Source organism: Aquarana catesbeiana, linkage group LG13, assembly GCF_042186555.1.
Source record: "Aquarana catesbeiana isolate 2022-GZ linkage group LG13, ASM4218655v1, whole genome shotgun sequence".
In the NCBI taxonomy this organism is placed as follows: Eukaryota; Metazoa; Chordata; class Amphibia; order Anura; family Ranidae; genus Aquarana; species Aquarana catesbeiana.
The window spans coordinates 191,281,128-191,300,534 of record NC_133336.1 but is presented as its reverse complement, the minus strand read 5'-3'; the positions used below and the strand labels follow the sequence as shown (position 1 = coordinate 191,300,534).

The window sequence follows — 19,407 nt, the reverse complement described above, 5'->3', positions numbered from 1 at the left end:
TGATGTGGTGGGGAGACTCTGATGTGATGGGGAGACTCTGATCTGATGGGGAGACTCTGATGTGATGGGGAGACTCTGATCTGATGGGGTGACTCTGATCTGATGGGGAGACTCTGATGTGATGGGGAGACTCTGATCTGATGGGGTGACTCTGATCTGATGGGGAGACTCTGATGTGGTGGGGAGACTCTGATGTGGTGGGGAGACTCTGATGTGAAGAGGAGACTCAGATGTGGTGGGGAGACTCTGATGTGATGGGGAGACTCTGATGTGATGGGGAGACTCTGATCTGATGGGGTGACTCTGATCTGATGGGGAGACTCTGATGTGATGGGGTGACTCTGATCTGATGGGGAGACTCTGATGTGATGGGGTGACTCTGATCTGATGGGGAGACTCTGATGCGATGGGGAGACTCTGATGTGGTGGGGAGACTCTGATGTGGTGATGAGACTCTGATGTGGTGGGGCACTCTGTTGTGGGGGTGCTCTGATGTGAAGGGGTGGGCTCTCACTTATAGGGAGGTACTGTAATGTGATAAAGGGACTCTGTGATGAGACTCTGGTAATGGGAGACTCTGATGTAAAGGGGGGACTCTGATGGGATGTGGAGATTCTGATTTGATGGGGGTACTCTGTTGTGTGGATTTGATGGGGGGCTAGAGGGGGACTCCGATGAAATGGGGGGGGGGGGGGGGGAGACACAGCAGCACTGAGATGCCAAAAATGGTTAAGCTGAAAAAAGTAAATCGTTTACAATACTCAGTGCTTTAGCAAACTGCCATCCATAGAGTAGTGTAGTGTCTATATGTATCTCATGGTGGTCAGTTGCTGCCACCTTCTGGTAGAAAAAGATACTGCATGAGCTCTACCAATCCTACAATGATTAAGAGCTGAAGATGTAGAAAACCAACTCGGTTCTATAAATACTGCAGGATAAAGAAATCTGTGCTGCCAGTAGCAACTCTATAATAAAAAAACAGTCCTCGCAGCCTCTGCAACATCTTGTTTCAGGAGAAAATTGCTTAATCGGCAGCAGCTGCCCAAATGTGAGAAGTTATCACAAGTGAAAACCTCAGCAGCTCTGAGAAAACTTTCCAAGACGTCACTTCGTTTTTGTTGTACTCAGCTCGGCTGCCTATGTCGTGAGCTGCGGGCTTATTTCCTGTGTGTGTGGCTAAGAGCGCCCTGTGCGCACATCACATTGTAGGCAATCGCCAAATGAGACACAGATCGCCGACGGCGTGAACCAACAACGGGGCCATGGCATATGGGTGCCAGGACTACGAACACGGTAAGTGCCATGAATATTTTAGTACGGTAAACTGCTCCCTGGTCATTGCTCATTTAAGTAAAAAAAAAAAAAAAAACAGCCAATATAGAAAAAAATATTTTTTAATTTTTTGTTGAATTTACTTAGTTATTATTACTATTATACATTTTTTTAATTATTACTTTTATCATTTTTTTCTTTTACTATTATTACATATATTTTTATATAGTGCAAACAATTTGCATAGTGCTGTACATAGTGTACATTCATTTCAGTTCCTTGCCTAGATGAGCTCACAATCTAAGGACCCCGTCTCACCCGCATACATGCACAGTGTAGGGCTAATTAAGACAGCAGCCAAAAAACCTATGCATGCATGGGGAGAACATGCAAACTCCATGCAGGTAATGTCCTGGTTGGAATTTGAACCATGGACCCCAGTGCTTGGAACATTCTTCTCACTGACCACCAATGTAAGAAACATTCTTCTCACTGATCACCAATATAAGGGACATTCTTCTCACTGACCACCAATGTAAGAAACATTCTTCTCACTGACCACCAATGTAAGGAACATTCTTCCCACTGATCACCAATGTAAGGAACATTCTTCCCACTGATCACCAATGTAAGAAACATTCTTCTCACTGACCACCAATGTAAGAAACATTCTTCTCACTGACCACCAATGTAAGGAACATTCTTCCCACTGATCACCAATGTAAGGAACATTCTTCCCACTGATCACCAATGTAAGGAACATTCTTCTCACTGATCACCAATGTAAGGAACATTCTTCTCACTGACCACCAATGTAAGGAGCATTCTTCCCACTGATCACCAATGTAAGGAACATTCTTCTCACTGATCACCAATGTAAGGAACATTCTTCTCACTGACCACCAATGTAAGGAACATTCTTCTCACTGATCACCAATGTAAGGATAATTCTTCTCACTGACTACCAATGTAAGGAGCATTCTTCTCACTGATCACCAATGTAAGAAACATTCTTCTCACTGACCACCAATGTAAGAAACATTCTTCTCACTGATCACCAATGTAAGGAACATTCTTCTCACTGACCACCAATGTAAGGAACATTCTTCCCACTGATCACCAATGTAAGGAACATTCTTCTCACTGATCACCAATGTAAGGAACATTCTTCTCACTGACCACCAATGTAAGGAACATTCTTCTCACTGATCACCAATGTAAGGAGCATTCTTCCCACTGATCACCAATGTAAGGAACATTCTTCTCACTGACCACCAATGTAAGGAACATTCTTCTCACTGATCACCAATGTAAGGAACATTCTTCTCACTGATCACAAATGTAAGGAACATTCTTCTCACTGACTACCAATGTAAGGAACATTCTTCTCACTGACCACCAATGTAAGGAACATTCTTCTCACTGATCACCAATGTAAGGAACATTCTTCTCACTGATCACCAATGTAAGGAACATTCTTCTCACTGACCACCAATGTAAGGAACATTCTTCTCACTGATCACCAATGTAAGGAACATTCTTCTCACTGATCACAAATGTAAGGAACATTCTTCTCACTGATCACCAATGTAAGGAACGTTCTTCTCACTGATCACAAATGTAAGGAACACTCTTCTCACTGATCACCAATGTAAGGAACATTCTTCCGACTGATCACCAATGTAAGGAACATTCTTCTCACTGACCACCAATGTAAGGAACATTCTTCTCACTGATCACCAATGTAAGGAACATTCTTCTCACTGATCACCAATGTAAGGAACATTCTTCCCACTAACCATCAATGTAAGGAACATTCTTCTCACTGACCACCAGTGAATTGGTTTAAGCAGGGGACTGGAGATCTGAAAATTATATATGGATAATGATAGTTCTATACTGCATTATATTTTCCAATTTTTTCATTCAGTTTTTGTATTGAAGTTTTTATTGTACAGTTTAGGACACAATTGTGTGTTGTTCTTTCATTCACATTGACAGATTTTGCTTTACATGCACATAAAAAATTAATTTAAAAAAAAGAGGCAAACCTTTTTGTGCGTTATTTTAGATTTTTATTAGAAAGAGGCGGGCAACATGTTGAGCGTATTGTGCTAAATTTTGTAATGAATAGTATAGAACACCCCGTAATTTCTCTATCTTCTAGCTTAGGTCAATTTTGAGAAGAGAAAATAAAATAAAGGTTTGGTATTTAGGAGAATAAATATTTCATGGGAAATTATTATTAGTACCTGAGAAATGAAGGCTTGTAGTATTTACCGCACGCAAAGGAATTTCCACATCTACATGACATTTAGGACGTGAACTGAACATTTTGATGATAATCATTGGCTAAAATGATGAATGTGTCTCAGATAACTCGTATAACTTTGAGGAGTGACTTCCAGCTAATCTATCGTGGAGACTATGACACCATTTCCAGACCCAACAATTTTTTTTCCTTAGGGGCTTCAACTTTGCCTTTGTAGCATGACCTGTTCCTGATTATGCACTGCCAATGCATAAAATAAGTATGAAAAGGTAGGATGGAGAGCTGGCAGCTTGTTCTTCCAAATAGATTGCTTTATTGTAGCAGGCAGAGTGTACAAAATACAGCAACTTACGCGTTTCGGCAATAAGCCTTCATCGTAGCTATGCCGACACACGTAAGCTGCTGTATTTTGTTCACTCTGCCTGCTACAAACAAGTAATCTATTTGGAATAACGAGCTGCCAGCTCTTCATTCTACCAACTCATGTTACGTTTAAGTCTTAGGAAGACACTTTGAGCTAGAGCAGGCGTCTTCAAACTACGGCCCTCCAGTTGTTCAGGAACTACAATTCCCATCATGCCTAGTCATGCCTGTGAATGTCAGAGTTTTGTAATACCTCATGGGACGTGTAGTTCTGTAACAGCTGGAGGGCCGTAGTTTGGAGATCCCTGAGCTAGAGCACCCTTTGTCTACCTCCTTTGGGAACTCTACTGGGCATTGTTTCCTTTTCCTCATAAAATAAGTACATGGAAGGGATTGTATGGTAGTGTTGTGTGCCAATTGCTTCTCTAGAAATCTTTGAAGTTTTTTACTTTTAATGGATCATGTTAAACAAATTAGGACTGACATTTTGGGGACTCCCGGTTCCCCTTTATCAAGGTTTAAAAGACACGTGGTCCTTGGAAAAGCCATGGCAGAGTTGAAGCCCCTATGAAAATAACTTCAGGGTCAGGAATTGGTGCCATATTCTCTAAGGCAGGTTAAGTGTACTTGCTTTAACTTTCTCACACGGGCTTAAGAAGAACTGGTGATGATGTTCCTGAGTCAGTTCTCTTTAGCTATGTTGAGATTTGTAATAATCAGCCTTTGTTATTGAGGGAAGAGCATTGATTGGATGGGCTGTGTTCACAGCCCATGCAGGAGACTTGGTGTCACAGAGAAGCTTCTGGAGAATGAAGAGGAAGATAACTTAGCTAAACTATTTAGAGGGCACATAAGATAATGTTTTTACTGTTTTTGATCTCAAAGAACAAATAAGCATCTCTAGAGTGTTAGATGGTGGCCCCATTAACATCTGTGGGTGTTTCTCCAATAACCATCAGTCTGTAGAGTGTTATATGTCGACCCCATGAACATGTACGAGGGGGGGTTTCTCCATTAACCTTCAGTCTGCAGAACATTAGATGTCAGCCTCATGAATGCCTGTGAGGGTTTCCCTATTGACTGTCAGTCAATAGAGTGTTAGTTGTTGGCCCCATGATCATCTACGGGGGTTTCTCCATTAAGCGTCAGTATGTAGAGTGTTAGATGTTGGTCCCGTGAACGTTTGTGTGGGTTTCTTAAGACCCATCTCATTGCTCCCATTCACCTCTAAACTTCTAGAATGCTTAGTCTACAACCATCTTAGCTCCTACATCAGTGAAAATAACCTTCTTGACCCTTTACAGTCTGGCTTTTGCTCATAGCACTCCACGGAAACTGCCTTACTAAAACTCACCAACGATTTGCTAACTGCTAAAACCAACAGACACTATTCCCTACTCCTAATACTTGACCTCTCTGCAGCCTTTGATACTGTTGACCACTTGCTCCTTCACAATAAACTCCATTCCCTTGGCCTCCGAGATTCTGCTCTATCCTGGTTCTCTGCCTACCTATCACAGCGTTCCTTCAGTGTTACCTACAACTCTGTCTCCTCCTCTCCATTGCCCCTTTCTGCGGGGGTCCCCCAAGGCTCTGTTCTTGGACCCCTTCTCTTCTCTATCTACACCTCCTCCCTTGGTCACTTTATAACCGCCCATGGCTTCCAATACCAATTATACGCCGATGAGACCCAAATCTATCTGTCTACTCCTCACCTCACTTCCGAGACTCCTCTCGCATTACTAACTTACTGTTGCACGACTTCTTTAAACTAAATCTCTCTAAAACTGAGCTAATAATATTCCCCCCCGCCCGTGCCCCCCTCCATGACTTTTCCATCAAAATCAACAATGCAACCACCAGTCCCTCCCCTCAAGCCAGGGTACTAGGTGTAATCCTAGACTCTGATTTGTCCTTTTAGCTTCAAATACAATTATTGTCAAAAATTTGTAGACTTCACCTCCGTAACATCTCTAAAATTCACCCCTTTTTAACAAATGAAACCACCAAGCTCCTCATTCACTTCCTTTGTTATCTCTTGCCTTGACTATTGCAACTCTCTTCTCATTGGCCTACCTATCCATAGGCTATCCCCTCTTCAGTCTATCATGAATGCTGCTGCCAGGCTTATCCACCTTACCCACCGTCTGCCAGCTCTCTCCTCCAATCCCTACACTGGCTCCCAATCGCACAGCAAATTAAATTTGAAATACTAACCACAACACACAAAGGCATTCACAACTCTGCCCCAAGCTACATCACCAGTCTTGACTCCAAATATCACCCAAACCGTCCTCTCCGCTCCTCCCAAGACCTCACCCTCTCAAGCTCTCTCATTTCCTCCTCCCATGCTTGTCTCCAGGATTTCTGCAGAGCCTCTCCCATCCTCTGGAAGTCGCTACCTCAACCTGTCTGGCTAACCCCTACTCTTGCTACCTTCAAGCGATCCCTGAAAACTCATCTCTGCAGAGAAGCCTACCACGCCTCCAGCTAATCTTTTACCACTTCTATGAGCTCATTCCCCATAGTTACAACTTTTTGTACCACCTGCCCCACCCTATTAGATTGTAAGCTCTTCTGAGCAGGGCCCTCTTAATCCTCTTATATTTTATTGTATTATAACTGTATTGTCTCCCTTTTTATATTGTAAAGCACTGCATAAACTGTTGGAGCTATATAAATCCTGAATAATAATAATAATAATGCAAGGTTTGCTTTGCATTGCTACAACTCCTAGGTCTGAAGGCAGCTTAGAGAGACTCTTAATTACTGTTCAGGGTCAAATGACAGGTTCCCTTGTCAGAAGAACCATACAGTGAGCAGGTGGGGGATTTCTTCATGCAAGAGGACCATGATCAAAGAAGACCATATTCAGGTCATAACATTTGACTGAGGTTTGCGATCTAGTGGAATAACAGCACACTGACAAAAAATAAAAATAAAAGAAGATATTACAATACATAAATGTGACAGTTTATATGGGTTACACATAGCGAGGATATGACATTATGGTTTCCTGTGGTATCAGGAGGTGTGGGAGGCAGGGTAGACAGTCTGTAAGAAGAGACAGGTTACCCACGTCACATCGCCCCCAACACTGGGTATCCCCAAAGTAACAACACCTGTAGGAAGCTTTCTTGTGGTTGCCAATCCATTTGCAGGCTTGTCAAGTATTGATCTGATGTTCCCATCTACTACAGAAGTGTGACTGCATATTACATATCTGGAGATGTTCTGGGTTTATGCTAATTTTATTTGATGGTATAGTGGAATATATTCTCCAGAATGCCAACACCTTGAACTATTCATGTACATGTCTGTCTCCAAAGAAGCTTATAGGTTCCACTAGAGCCAATTTGGTTAGTAGCTGACTGGGTTGGGTTGGGTTGCATAAAGACACCATTTTAATTATTCTAAAATTTGTTGCACTAGCTAAAAGCAGAATTTGAGCATAAAAAAAAAACAGCACAGAAAAAATGGTTACAGTACTCGAAGTATCCCTGCCGGGATTTCCAGGTTTCCTAGGACCTCCATTATCTCCCGAACTTCCAGGGTTCTCAGCAGGGGCGTCTCTAGGGGGTGGCTATTGGGGCTATAGCCCCGAATCTTGGGCCCATAGCCCCGAGTCTCTTGCCGCAGGGTCCCTGCCTAACCAGCAGGTCGCTGCCATGGTTGCTGCGGCGGGCGGGCTGGCTGCATGAGACAGATGGAGGAGAGGAGAGAAGTGAATGGGCAGACAAGCAGAGATGACATCTCTTTCCGCCTGCGCCACATCAGCGCTCTTCACAGCCGGGCCTCTTCAATGTGGGAGCAAGGTGCGGCGGGGAGCAGAGAGATGACATAATCTCTCACTGCCCGCCACACATCAGCGCTCTTCCACCCTCACAGCATGGTGGAGCTCCACTTTGCAGCCAGACCCCCTTGCTTCAACGTCAGAGGTGCAGCGGGGAGCAGCGACATGACATCATCTCTCACTGCCCGCCCTGCATCACCGCTCTTCTGCCCTCACTAAATGGACCAGTGCTGCCAGCCTGCCACCAATGCAGCATCAATGCACATTTGGTGGCTGGCATGGCAAGTGACAATCTACAAATGGTGGCAGGAGATGTGACAATCTGAAAATGGTGGCAGGAGACTTGGCAAGTGACAATCTGCAAATGGTGGCAGGAGATGTGGCAAGTGACAATCTGCAAATAGTGGCAGGTGACGTGGCAATCTGCAAATGGTGGCAGGTGACGTGGCATATGACAATCTACATCTGCTGCCAGGTGAAAGTGGCAAGTGACAATCCACATCTGGGGGCAGGTGACAGTGGCAAGTAGCACGCTGCATCTGGTGACAGGTGACGGTTGCAAGTGACACGCTGCATCTGGTGGCAGGAGATAGGGCAAGTGACACGCCCAGTGTACCCACTGATTCTGCATTATGGTAAGTTGAACCACTTCATTATATATTAGAATGTAACAATAGACCAACCATGGTGCCATGTGATTGAAGCGCCAACACCAGCCATTGCCCGCGAAATATGGCTTACCACCGGCGTGCACCCCCCCCCCCCCCCCGCGGGCCTGCTAAAAGGTTGGTGACCGCTGCTATGGGCTCTAGCCCCAGATCTTTTGCAGACCTAGCAACGCCCCTGGTTCTCAGTAATAAAGCAGGGAGTGTCCTCATACCAGGAAGGTATTAAAGCACCAGTCTTTGAAGTGACTGGTGCTGTGTCTTATCGCCAGCTACCTGAGAGCTCAAAATTTGTCTCTTGGAGCCGAAATTGTAAATGGCAATTCATTACACTGTGCCATCGTCATTTCAAAAATGGCACAGATAAAGTGCTCTCCACGTGCGTGGCAAATTAATGCTGTTTTAAGCCTCGTACACATGATTGGATTGTTGGCCAACAGAGCTTCAGACTTTTGTCCGAAGGGCGTTGGCCAGGAACTTGTCTTGCATACTAACGGTACACAATTGTTGGCCAACAAACATGAATGTAGTGACGTACTAGACGTACTACGAGGCGATAAAGAGGAAGTTCAATTGTCAGGCGCCACCCTTTGGGCTCCTTCTGCTAATTGCATGTTAGTAGAAGTTTGGTGAGTGTTGATTCGTGCTCATATTATTTCAATTATAAGGGCTTTTGCAGCATAGTCCTGCTAGCTGTAGTGTCTGCCACATATGAGTTTTTGTATCTTGATGTTGGGAAGAACGGCCGCAACACTGATGGAGGAGTCATTATGCAGACAGAGTTCTACAAGCGGCTTCAGAATGGTACCTTAAACTTGCCACCTGCTGAGGAGAATTTTGAGGGCCTAAATTTTGTTTTTATTGCAGATGAGGCCTTTTCTCTGGGGGAACATCTTATGAATCCATTTCCTATGAGGAACCTCACCCCAGAGCAGAGAATATTTAATTACAGGCTCTCTCGTGCCAGAAGGGTGGTCCAAAACGCCTTTGGCATCCTCTCCAGTCAGTTCAGGCTGTTTTTAAACACCAATTAACCTGGCACTGTACAAAATAAACCATGTGGTACTGTGTTGCTCTATACTCCATCATTTTTTAAGGAGGAATGCTAGCAGCTACCTTGCCTCAGTGCTAACTGAAGCAGACCCTGCAGTGGCAGGCCCAGCTGAAGAGGCTGCAGCTCGGCCGTCTGTAGGCGTGATGACAGCTCTAGAAAATGCCGTGCTGGATTGCCCTCCCAAAATGCCAGAGATCTACGGCAATATACCTGGATTATTTTGTGGGTAGAGGGGCAGTGGCTTGGCAGCAAATTGTAGCTGATCAGGAATAATATTTTTCTTTGATCCTAAACTCATACTTCATTTGAACTACTGTTGTCTGTGTTTCTTATCTGTCTAATATTTCACAAATGGCCTTTATTTTGGACGCTTGCTACAATAGTGCAAACATTCCTTATTTGCTACATGAAGTGGCAAGCTCTTCTTCAGCTAACTATTATGGTGTGCTGTGGGTCTGCTACACACAAACACAATGTTTTGGTTATTATTGGATCTAATGCATGAAGTTCAAAAACATTATGCCTTTTGAACTCCTTTAATTTTTTGGAGGCATAAAAATTGCAGGAGTTGGCCACATTTAAGTGAGCATTGTCACTGTAACTACAACAACTTAACAAATACACTGGTATTGAGCATTGAAATAATAAGCCACACATTGTTTATCAAACAACATTTTACTCAAAGCACATTCACATGTGCGTTTTAAGGTATTAAAACAAACCAACATCTTGGTGTATAACATGTATGTTTTGCATTATTTCTCTTTTTTTGTGGCTAAACACGCATGTTCAAAAACATTAGATACACATCCCCAACTCAGGAACTTACAAAGTTCGAGTTTGGTAAAGTAAAGTCCAAATGAGACATTAGTATCCCAAGACTGTGTGGCTGTTGGCTTCCTCATATGGGGTGACCTCACCCCTCTAAAAGCCAAACTTTGAAGCCACGGACACATAGAGGAAGAACTATTAAATGTCCCTTATGATCCCCTACTGAAAATGTATGTAGTTCCAAACATGTTATTTTCTAAAACCCACGGTGTGTCAACATGTGCTATCTCCCATCACGGGGTATCAATGGACGTGTTTCGGGTGTGCAACCCCTTCCTCTGACCTACTTTAGTTATGAGGAAGGGGTTGCACCCCAAAACACGTCCATTGATACCCAGTGTTGGGAGATAGCACATGTTGACCACTGTGTGTTTTGGGGCTTTAGCAAAATAGATGTATGGAAATACACACATTTTAAGCATTGGATCTTGAGGGAAATAAGAATGTTAAGGCACAATTTGTGTGCATCAAATTTGGGCCTTGCTATTCTTCAAAACACAGAAACATTCCAATTCACATTAGTTATGGCAGTGTTTCATAACTCTCCTTCCCAAGATGCAAACCCAGGTTATTTTTTCCATATTTGTTGAATTTGGCACAGGCGATGTTGTAATTTTCACTGTTAGTAATTTGCAAATTCTGAAACAGGACCTGGTGGTGCACCTAGAGGAATGGAGTGGAGAAACACTGAGTTCTGTCCCTAAAAGTTCACATTTCAAAGTCATAAAAACATGGTAAATATTTAAAGGGCAAACAGGAGCCAACAAGTGGAACAAGAAATTTTAGACCAGGCCAAGAGGAAATTAAAATTTGGCAAGCATGTCCACAAAATCTCGGATTCTTCGATGTAAAGCAGTGGCAGCCTCCTTGATTTGCTCCAGATCCTTCAAACAATGCAACATATCTGCACTCCTTCTGCCAATAGTGCATCGTGGAAGATCATGACCTAGTAAGAAGAGTAAAAAGTATTAAGGAAACGATGGTCAAGTGGCTGAGGCCCTACATAGTGAGTTTATAGTCAAGTTACTAGTCAAATTCCATAAATACTTACCTACCCAGTCTATTGTTGCTTGCAACCTGCTTGCCTTTAAGACACCTACACTACTAGGAATATACACACTGCAACTACTTTGTAATTTTGGCCCTGGTGCCTGGGTCTCCAAAACTCGGGGTCCTAGCAACACTGCCAGCTCCTCCCACCTCTTCCTTCTCCATGCTAATGTTAAGGCACTACATACTTTGCTAATGTGTGGAGTGGGTGTTTTGCTTGGACATCTAAACACTCGATATGTATTTACATTTGAAGACAGATTCCAAGAATACTTACTTGCGCAAACAAGAGGCTCCAGAATCTGGGTCACTTTGGCCCTCGGTGTGACTTGCGTCAGGGGATTTGACGTCCACAATGGCAAGGTCTTTGCTGGGTCCAGGAGTCAGATCCCCTGGCTCCAAACAAACATCCTGGGTGAGCTCACCACACTCACTTTCCTGTAAAAGGAAACAATACACCATTCATTAAGCCACCCAAGTCCCATCTGTTTCTAGCATCCATTTTGCTACATTAGTTGACCAACCTTGCACTTGGTCTGATGTCAATGTTTGCTCCTGACTAGTGGACGCCACCATGCTGCACTCTGGTTGTTTTTCTGTGAAAAATGCATAGATAAAGGGAAGGTGATGTCATTTTACAGAGGGCAAACACTGGACAAGTGCCAACATTGAAAAAGTACAGTAGTTGCCCCCCACCCCCCCCTTGTCACCTATGGGATAGGGGATATATGATGATCATCCTAGCAGGCGTGACTCTGTGTGACTGTGATCCCCGGGGGCCTCTCCTCTACCCATGTCTACACTGGCAAGGCTGCATTAATGGGCACTGATGAGCCAGGCAGCAACCCAAAAGTTTTCTTGACCCCTTAAGTTCTGCCCTAAGCCAGTGGCCTTTGGCCCACCTAGAAACATCCCTGTCGGTGGCTAAATGAGTGTGTTTGAAGTTGGCACTTACGTTTTTGTGGGGAAGATGGCCTTGTTGCCTCCCCTGTTGGGGCCCAAGCGGGGATAGCTTCCCTTCGTCCCTTGTGGTGACTTGGCTGTAGCCTCCTTTTTTGGTGCCTCCCTGTCGAAAGAAGAGAAATAAATTTGATCCAAATATAAAGAAATGTCCAAAAACAAGAGCAAATAAGAATGTTCATATCTGCTTTATATTTACCTTCATTTTTCGAATACCAAGTCATACAAAGATTTTAGAAAACATTAGATAGAATTCTCTCGAGCTATTTGTATAAAGAACATATACAGACAGCTAATTTTCACATATCCATATTGGTTAGATATAAATATTGCTTACTTTTTTAATGATTTATTGTATGTACTCCATCTGGTCTTGTTCACGGTGTTTGAGATCAGACCATCTGATTTGGTCCTTTGATCGTTCCACCGAAAATTCGCAATGCAAAACGGCGATGACCTTCTCCAAAATGAGGTCCTTTCGGCTGTCGGGCCTTTCGTAATTGCGCAGCTTGCAGTTGTAATCGAACTTCTCCACCACCTCCACAGCCAACCCACCCGCCACAGCAGCATAGCGGTCAGTGGCATTACCAGCCACAAGACCCCCAACAAGGCCCCCGGTCTGGGGATTTGCACCCCTACCCCCTTTACTAATTGTTTTTTGTTTTGTTTTGTTGAATAATGATTTTTTTATATTTTCTATATTTTTGTATGCATATAATGCACTTTTTGGTTAAGTTCTTTATATTTGGATGGCAGATAGCATCTCTAATTTAATTTGTTTTCTTTTTTTAATGCAAAATAAAAAAATTGTGTAGAATAATACTTGGCTATGTGTTTTACTTCAGATGACAGTTTGGGAGTAGGCAGTAGGGATGAGCTTCGTGTTCGAGTCGAACCCATGTTCGACTCGAACATCGGCTGTTCGATCGTTCGCCGAATTGCGAACGTTATGGGCCGTTCGCGCTAAATTCGTGTGGCGCGTCACGGCCCATAATTCACTGCGGCATCGCAGTGCATTGCTGGCTGATGATTGGCCAAGCATGCACTATGACCCGCATGCTTGGCCAATCACAGCGCCGTCAGTAGAGAGAGCTGTAATTGGCCAAAGCCAGGGTGGCTTTGGCCAATTATGGCTCAGGGGATTTAGTACACACCCCACACTATATAAGGCCGCCTGCACGGCGGCCCTGTGTAGTGTGTGTTCCGGTGTGCTGAGAGATAGAGAGAGAGAGAGACAGTGTCATTTGATTTGAGTTAGATAGATTAGGCAGAACAGTCAGTCAGTTAGCTGCACTTACAGTGTATTGTGTATATATATGCATCCCAGGTGTTGCATATATATATATACACTGTATTCAGTTTAGCTAGATCCGTTCCTGTTATCTTCTATCTAGACTATTTACATTTAATGCAGTGCGTCCTGCTCACAGTGTTCAGCTAGATCCGTTCCTGCTATTTACATTTAGTGCAGTGCGTCCTGCTCACAGTGTTCAGCTAGATCCGTTCCTGTTATCTTCTAGACTATTTACATTTAGTGCAGTGCGTCCTGCTCACAGTGTTCAGCTAGATCCGTTCCTGCAATTTACATTTAGTGCAGTGCGTCCTGCTCACAGTGTTCAGCTAGATCCGTTCCTGCTATTTACATTTAGTGCAGTGCGTCCTGCTCACAGTGTTCAGCTAGATCCGTTCCTGCTATTTACATTTAGTGCAGTGCGTCCTGCTCACAGTGTTCAGCTAGATCCGTTCCTGCTATTTACATTTAGTGCAGTGCGTCCTGCTCACAGTGTTCAGCTAGATCCGTTCCTGTTATCTTCTAGACTATTTACATTTAGTGCAGTGCGTCCTGCTCACAGTGTTCAGCTAGATCCGTTCCTGTTATCTTCTAGACTATTTACATTTAGTGCAGTGCGTCCTGCTCACAGTGTTCAGCTAGATCCGTTCCTGTTATCTTCTAGACTATTTACATTTAGTGCAGTGCGTCCTGCTCACAGTGTTCAGCTAGATCCGTTCCTGTTATCTTCTAGACTATTTACATTTAGTGCAGTGCGTCCTGCTCACAGTGTTCAGCTAGATCCGTTCCTGTTAAATTCCTACTGACAGGCAGGCTTGTCTGGTTACAGTATATAAAGCTACCTGAAGAAAATTACAGGTGTTCTATTTGATCCTATTAGTACCACGGTCAGGCAGCTAGACTATTTACATTTAGTACAGTGCGTCCTGCTCACAGTGTTCAGCTAGATCCGTTCCTGTTATCTTCCTACTGACAGGCAGGCTTGTCTGGTTACAGTATATAAAGCTACCTGAAGAAAATTACAGGTGTTCTATTTGATCCTATTAGTACCACGGTCAGGCAGCTAGACTATTTACATTTAGTACAGTGCGTCCTGCTCACAGTGTACAGCTAGATCCGTTCCTGTTATCTTCCTACTGACAGGCAGGCTTGTCTGGTTACAGTATATAAAGCTACCTGAAGAAAATTACAGGTGTTCTATTTGATCCTATTAGTACCACGGTCAGGCAGCTAGACTATTTACATTTAGTACAGTGCGTCCTGCTCACAGTGTTCAGCTAGATCCGTTCCTGTTATCTTCCTACTGACAGGCAGGCTTGTCTGGTTACAGTATATAAAGCTACTTGAAGAAAATTACAGGTGTTCTATCCCAGCTTAGTGCAGCTACAGGCCATTAGTATGTCTGGAAGGCCAAGAAGGAGAGGCAGACAGTCACAAGCCAATAAGAGAGGGCAAGCAGGCTCTGTGTCTAGTGCTGGTCGTGGAGACGGTGCATCCTCATCAGCACGTGGCCATGGGACACGCTTGGCCTTTTTTTCGGCAGCTGGCCGTGTTGAGCCGCAACATGCGGAAGTCTTGGTCGAGTGGATGACCAAGCCGTCCTCATCCTCCTCATCCTCTCTCACCCATGCCCAGGGTGCTTTGTCTGGCAAAGCAGCGGCCTCTTCCCTCAGCTCAATGTCATCAGTGACTCCTTCCCTAGCTCCACCATGTCCTCATGAGGATTCCCTCGAACTGTTTGACCACAGTGTTGGGTACATGCTCCAGGAGGATGCCCAGCGTTTGGAAGGCTCTGATGACGATACTGAGCTCGATGAAGGCAGTAACATGAGCGCGGACAGAGGGGGTGCCCAAGAAGGACAGCAATCTGGCAGTCATGCTCCCCCTGCTGCAGCATACTGCCAGGTTTGCTCCAGTGATGAGGAGGGAGGGGATGATGAGGTCACTGACTCAACGTGGGTGCCTGATAGGAGAGAGGAGGAGGAGGAGGAGGAGGAGGAGGAGGCGGCAGCACATCACCAACGAGGCAGGATGCCCTCCAGGGGCCAGCCTAAGGGCAGCACATTGACTGCATCACACCCCAAAGCTCCACATGTGCAGGGCGCTGCAGTCTCTGCGCGTTATTCAAAAAGTTCTTTGGTGTGGGCCTTTTTTGAGACGAGTGCATCAGATCGCACCGCTGCTATTTGCAACATATGTCTCAAGCGTATCTCGCGTGGCCAAAACATCTCCCGCTTGGGTACCACATGCTTGACCAGACATATGTTGACCTGCCATGCAGTTCGTTGGCAAGCGTATCTAAAAGACCCACACCAAAGAACAAAGAGGATCTCTCCTTGCTCCTCATCAGCTGAGATTTCCAACCCCACTAGACCTTCAGTCCTCTCTGAGACCTGCAGTGAGAGGAATGAAGGTGTAGAATTAGGTGTGTCACAGCCAAGTACTTGTGGGCAATCTGCTTTTGGTACACCGACGTCAGATTGTACCAGGCAAATTTCCCTGCCCCAGCTGCTGCACCGCCGAAAGAAGTTTGCTCCCAGCCATCCACATGCCCAGCGGTTGAATGCTAGCTTGGCAAAATTGCTAGCACTTCAACTGCTGCCTTTTCAGTTGGTAGACTCTGCCCCCTTCCGTGAGTTTGTGGAATGTGCGGTTCCTCAGTGGCAGGTACCCAAACGCCACTTTTTCTCACGGAAGGCGATTCCGGCTCTCTACCGGCATGTGGAAGGCAATGTCCATGCCTCGCTGGACAGGGCGGTCAGCGGTAAGGTGCATATTACCGCTGACTCATGGTCCAGCAGGCATGGACAGGGACGTTACCTAAGTTTCACGGCGCATTGGGTGACTCTGCTGGCAGCTGGGAAGGATGCAGGACAAGGTGCAGTAGTGTTGGAGGTTGTTCCGCCACCACGCCTCCAAAATGCTGATTGTGACACACCTCTCTCCTCCACCCCCTCCTTTTCTTCTTCCTCCATGGCCTCTTCCTCGGAACCAGCGGTGCTCCGTAGGCGTTCAAGGGGCTACGCAAGTACGCAGGCCAAAAGATGCCATGCGGTGCTTGAGCTGGTGTGCTTGGGGGACAGGAGCCACACTGGGGCAGAGGTTCTGTCAGCTCTGCAGGGGCAGGTTCAGAGGTGGTTGACGCCACGCCAACTTAAGGCAGGAATGGTGGTTTGCGACAATGGCACCAACCTCCTCTCTGCCCTCCGACAGGGACAAATGACCCATGTGCCCTGTTTGGCTCACGTCCTTAACTTGGTGGTGCAGCGGTTCTTGGGCAGGTACCCGGGCTTACAGGATGTCCTGAGGCAGGCCAGGAAAGTCTGTGTGCATTTCCGCCGGTCATATAATGCCAGTGCTCGGCTGACGGACCTCCAAAAGGAGTTTAACCTGCCCAAGAACCGCCTAATCTGTGACATGCCCACCAGGTGGAACTCAACGTTGGCCATGCTGCAGCGGCTGCACACGCAGCAGAGGGCCATCAATGAGTACCTGTGCGACTATGGCACCAGGACAGGGTCAGGGGAGCTTGGTTTTTTTTCCCCACGCCAGTGGGCCATGATCAGGGATGCATGCACTGTCCTGTCACCATTCGAGGAGGCCACGAGGATGGTGAGCAATGACAGTGCATGCATCAGTGACACTGTCCCCCTTGTCCACCTGTTGGAGCACACGCTGCGTGGAATAATGGACAGGGCACTTGAGGCAGAACAGAGGCAGGAAGAGGAGGACTTCCTTAGCTCTCAAGGCCCCCTTTATCCAGACAGTGTTCCTGCGTGCCCGCCGATCACACAGGAAGAGGACGAGGAGGAAGAGGAGGAGGAGGAAGATTGTGTCAGTATGGAGGTGGAGCCTGGCACTCAGCATCAGCAGCAGTCTTTAAGGGATCAGTCCCAAGAAACACATGGACTTGTACGTGGCTGGGAGGAGGTGGCTGCGGACCATGTCGTTCTTAGTGACCCAGAGGACTCCGGACCAAATGCCTCAGCAAACCTACGCTGCATGGCCTCCCTGATCCTGCAAAGCCTGCGTAAGGATCCTCGTATTCGTGGTATCAAGGAGAAGGACCAATACTGGCTGGCAACCCTCCTTGATCCACATTACAAGGGTAAGGTTGCGGACCTTATCTTGCCATCGCAGAGGGAGCAGAGGATGAAACATCTTCGGGAGGCCTTGCAGAAAGGTCTGTGCAACGCGTTCCCAGAGACTGGGAGGTTACAAACTCCTGTTTCTGGACAACGTGTTGCTGAGGCTTCGGTCAGTCAAAGAAGGAGCGGTGGAGAAGGTGGCCGTCTGACCGATGCGTTCAGACAATTTTTTGGTCCGCAGCCCCAAGGTATGATCGGTTCCAGCAACCATCGCCAGCGTCTGTTTTACATGGTGCAGGAATACCTAGGGGCAAGATCAGACTTGGACACCTTTCCCACCGAAAATCCTCTGGGTTACTGGGTCTTGAGGATGGATCACTGGCCAGAGCTTGCACAGTATGCAATTGAGCTACTGGCCTGTCCTGCATCCAGCGTTCTTTCGGAACGCACATTCAGTGCTGCTGGAGGCGTGGTAACCGATCACAGGGTGCGTCTGTCCACCGACTCGGTCGATCGGCTGACCTTCATAAAAATGAATGAGTCTTGGATCACCACCAGCTACCAAGCACCTGATGCTGATGTAACCGAATAATTTTTTTTGAAATCTCAGATCCCTTCAAAGACTGCCTATGCTGATGCTGAGTGACTATCCCTGAGTAATTATCCTCTTCCTCCTCAATCATCACGCTGATAGCTTGTAAGAACATTTTTGGTTCTGGGCGCCACCACCAGTGCCTAAGGCACAATTTTTCAGCCCCTGTTTAACAGGGGCGTGTAATTACAATTTTTGATGTAATACTTTGCAGCAGGGCTCGTTCCTGCATTCCAACTAGAGTGTCTGTGAGGGGTTGCAGTGTTGTGGCACCAGCACCAGTGCCTAGGGCCCAATTTTTCTGCCCCTGTCTAACAGGGGCGTGTAATTACAATTTTTGATGCAATACTTTGCAGCAGGGCTCGTTCCTGCGTTCCAACTAGAGTGTCTGTGAGGGGTTGCAGTGTTGTGGCACCAGCACCAGTGCCTAAGGCCCAATTTTTCTGCCCCTGTCTAACAGGGGCGTGTAATTACAATTTTTGAAGCAATAATTTGCAGCAGGGCTCGTTCCTGCGTTCCAACTAGAGTGTCTGTGAGGGGTTGCAGTGTTGTGGCACCAGCACCAGTGCCTAAGGCCTAATTTTTCAGCTCCTGTTCAACAGGGGCATGTAATTACAATTCTTGATCTAATATTTCACAGCAGGGCCCTGTGAGGGCTTACAGTGTTGTGGCCACAGCAACACCTAAGGCCCAAATTTCTGCTGAGTATATAGGGCAGGACCCTACTTTCAAACATCTAACTTACAAACGACTCCTACTTGCAAACGGAAGGAGACAACAGGAAGTGAGATGAAATCTACCCCTAGGAAGGGAAATTCTCTCCTGTAAGAGTTAATATGGGAAAACAATTTCTCCTTTCCACTGATGCTTTCCAATCCTTGTTCCACAAAAAAACCCAAATTTTCAAAAAACATTTTTCATTGGGACAAAAAAGTGAGGTGAAATCTTCTGAAGAGGAGGAAAGACAGCAAAACAAATGTCACAGGGGTGATAACCCTTCCCTATGTTTTCCAAAAAGCTTAGAAAAGATTTTTTGGCTGGAGCTAAACACGTTAAAAATGTTCAAAATTACAAACAGATTCTACTTAACAACAAACCTACAGTCCCTGTCTTGTTTGCACCGCCTGTATACTGCTGTTCAGAGTATATAGGGCCTGGTGGCCCCACACCTTTCCT

General features: G+C 45.7%; 1 protein-coding gene across 2 annotated transcripts in view; it reads left to right on the top strand.

The window, feature by feature from the left end:
* The first annotated feature begins 1,082 nt into the window (after positions 1-1,082).
* The window catches only part of LOC141116959 (SH2 domain-containing protein 2A-like), a 47,326-nt gene continuing 29,001 nt past the window's right edge, over positions 1,083-19,407 (top strand). Inside the window, exon 1 of one of the 2 annotated variants that reach the window (XM_073609485.1) lies at positions 1,083-1,293. In XM_073609485.1, coding sequence (XP_073465586.1) covers positions 1,270-1,293 — 24 coding nt within the window. In that variant the 5' untranslated portion in view covers positions 1,083-1,269. The remainder of the gene's footprint in view (positions 1,294-19,407) is intronic. The other variant, XM_073609484.1, reaches the window with a different exon arrangement.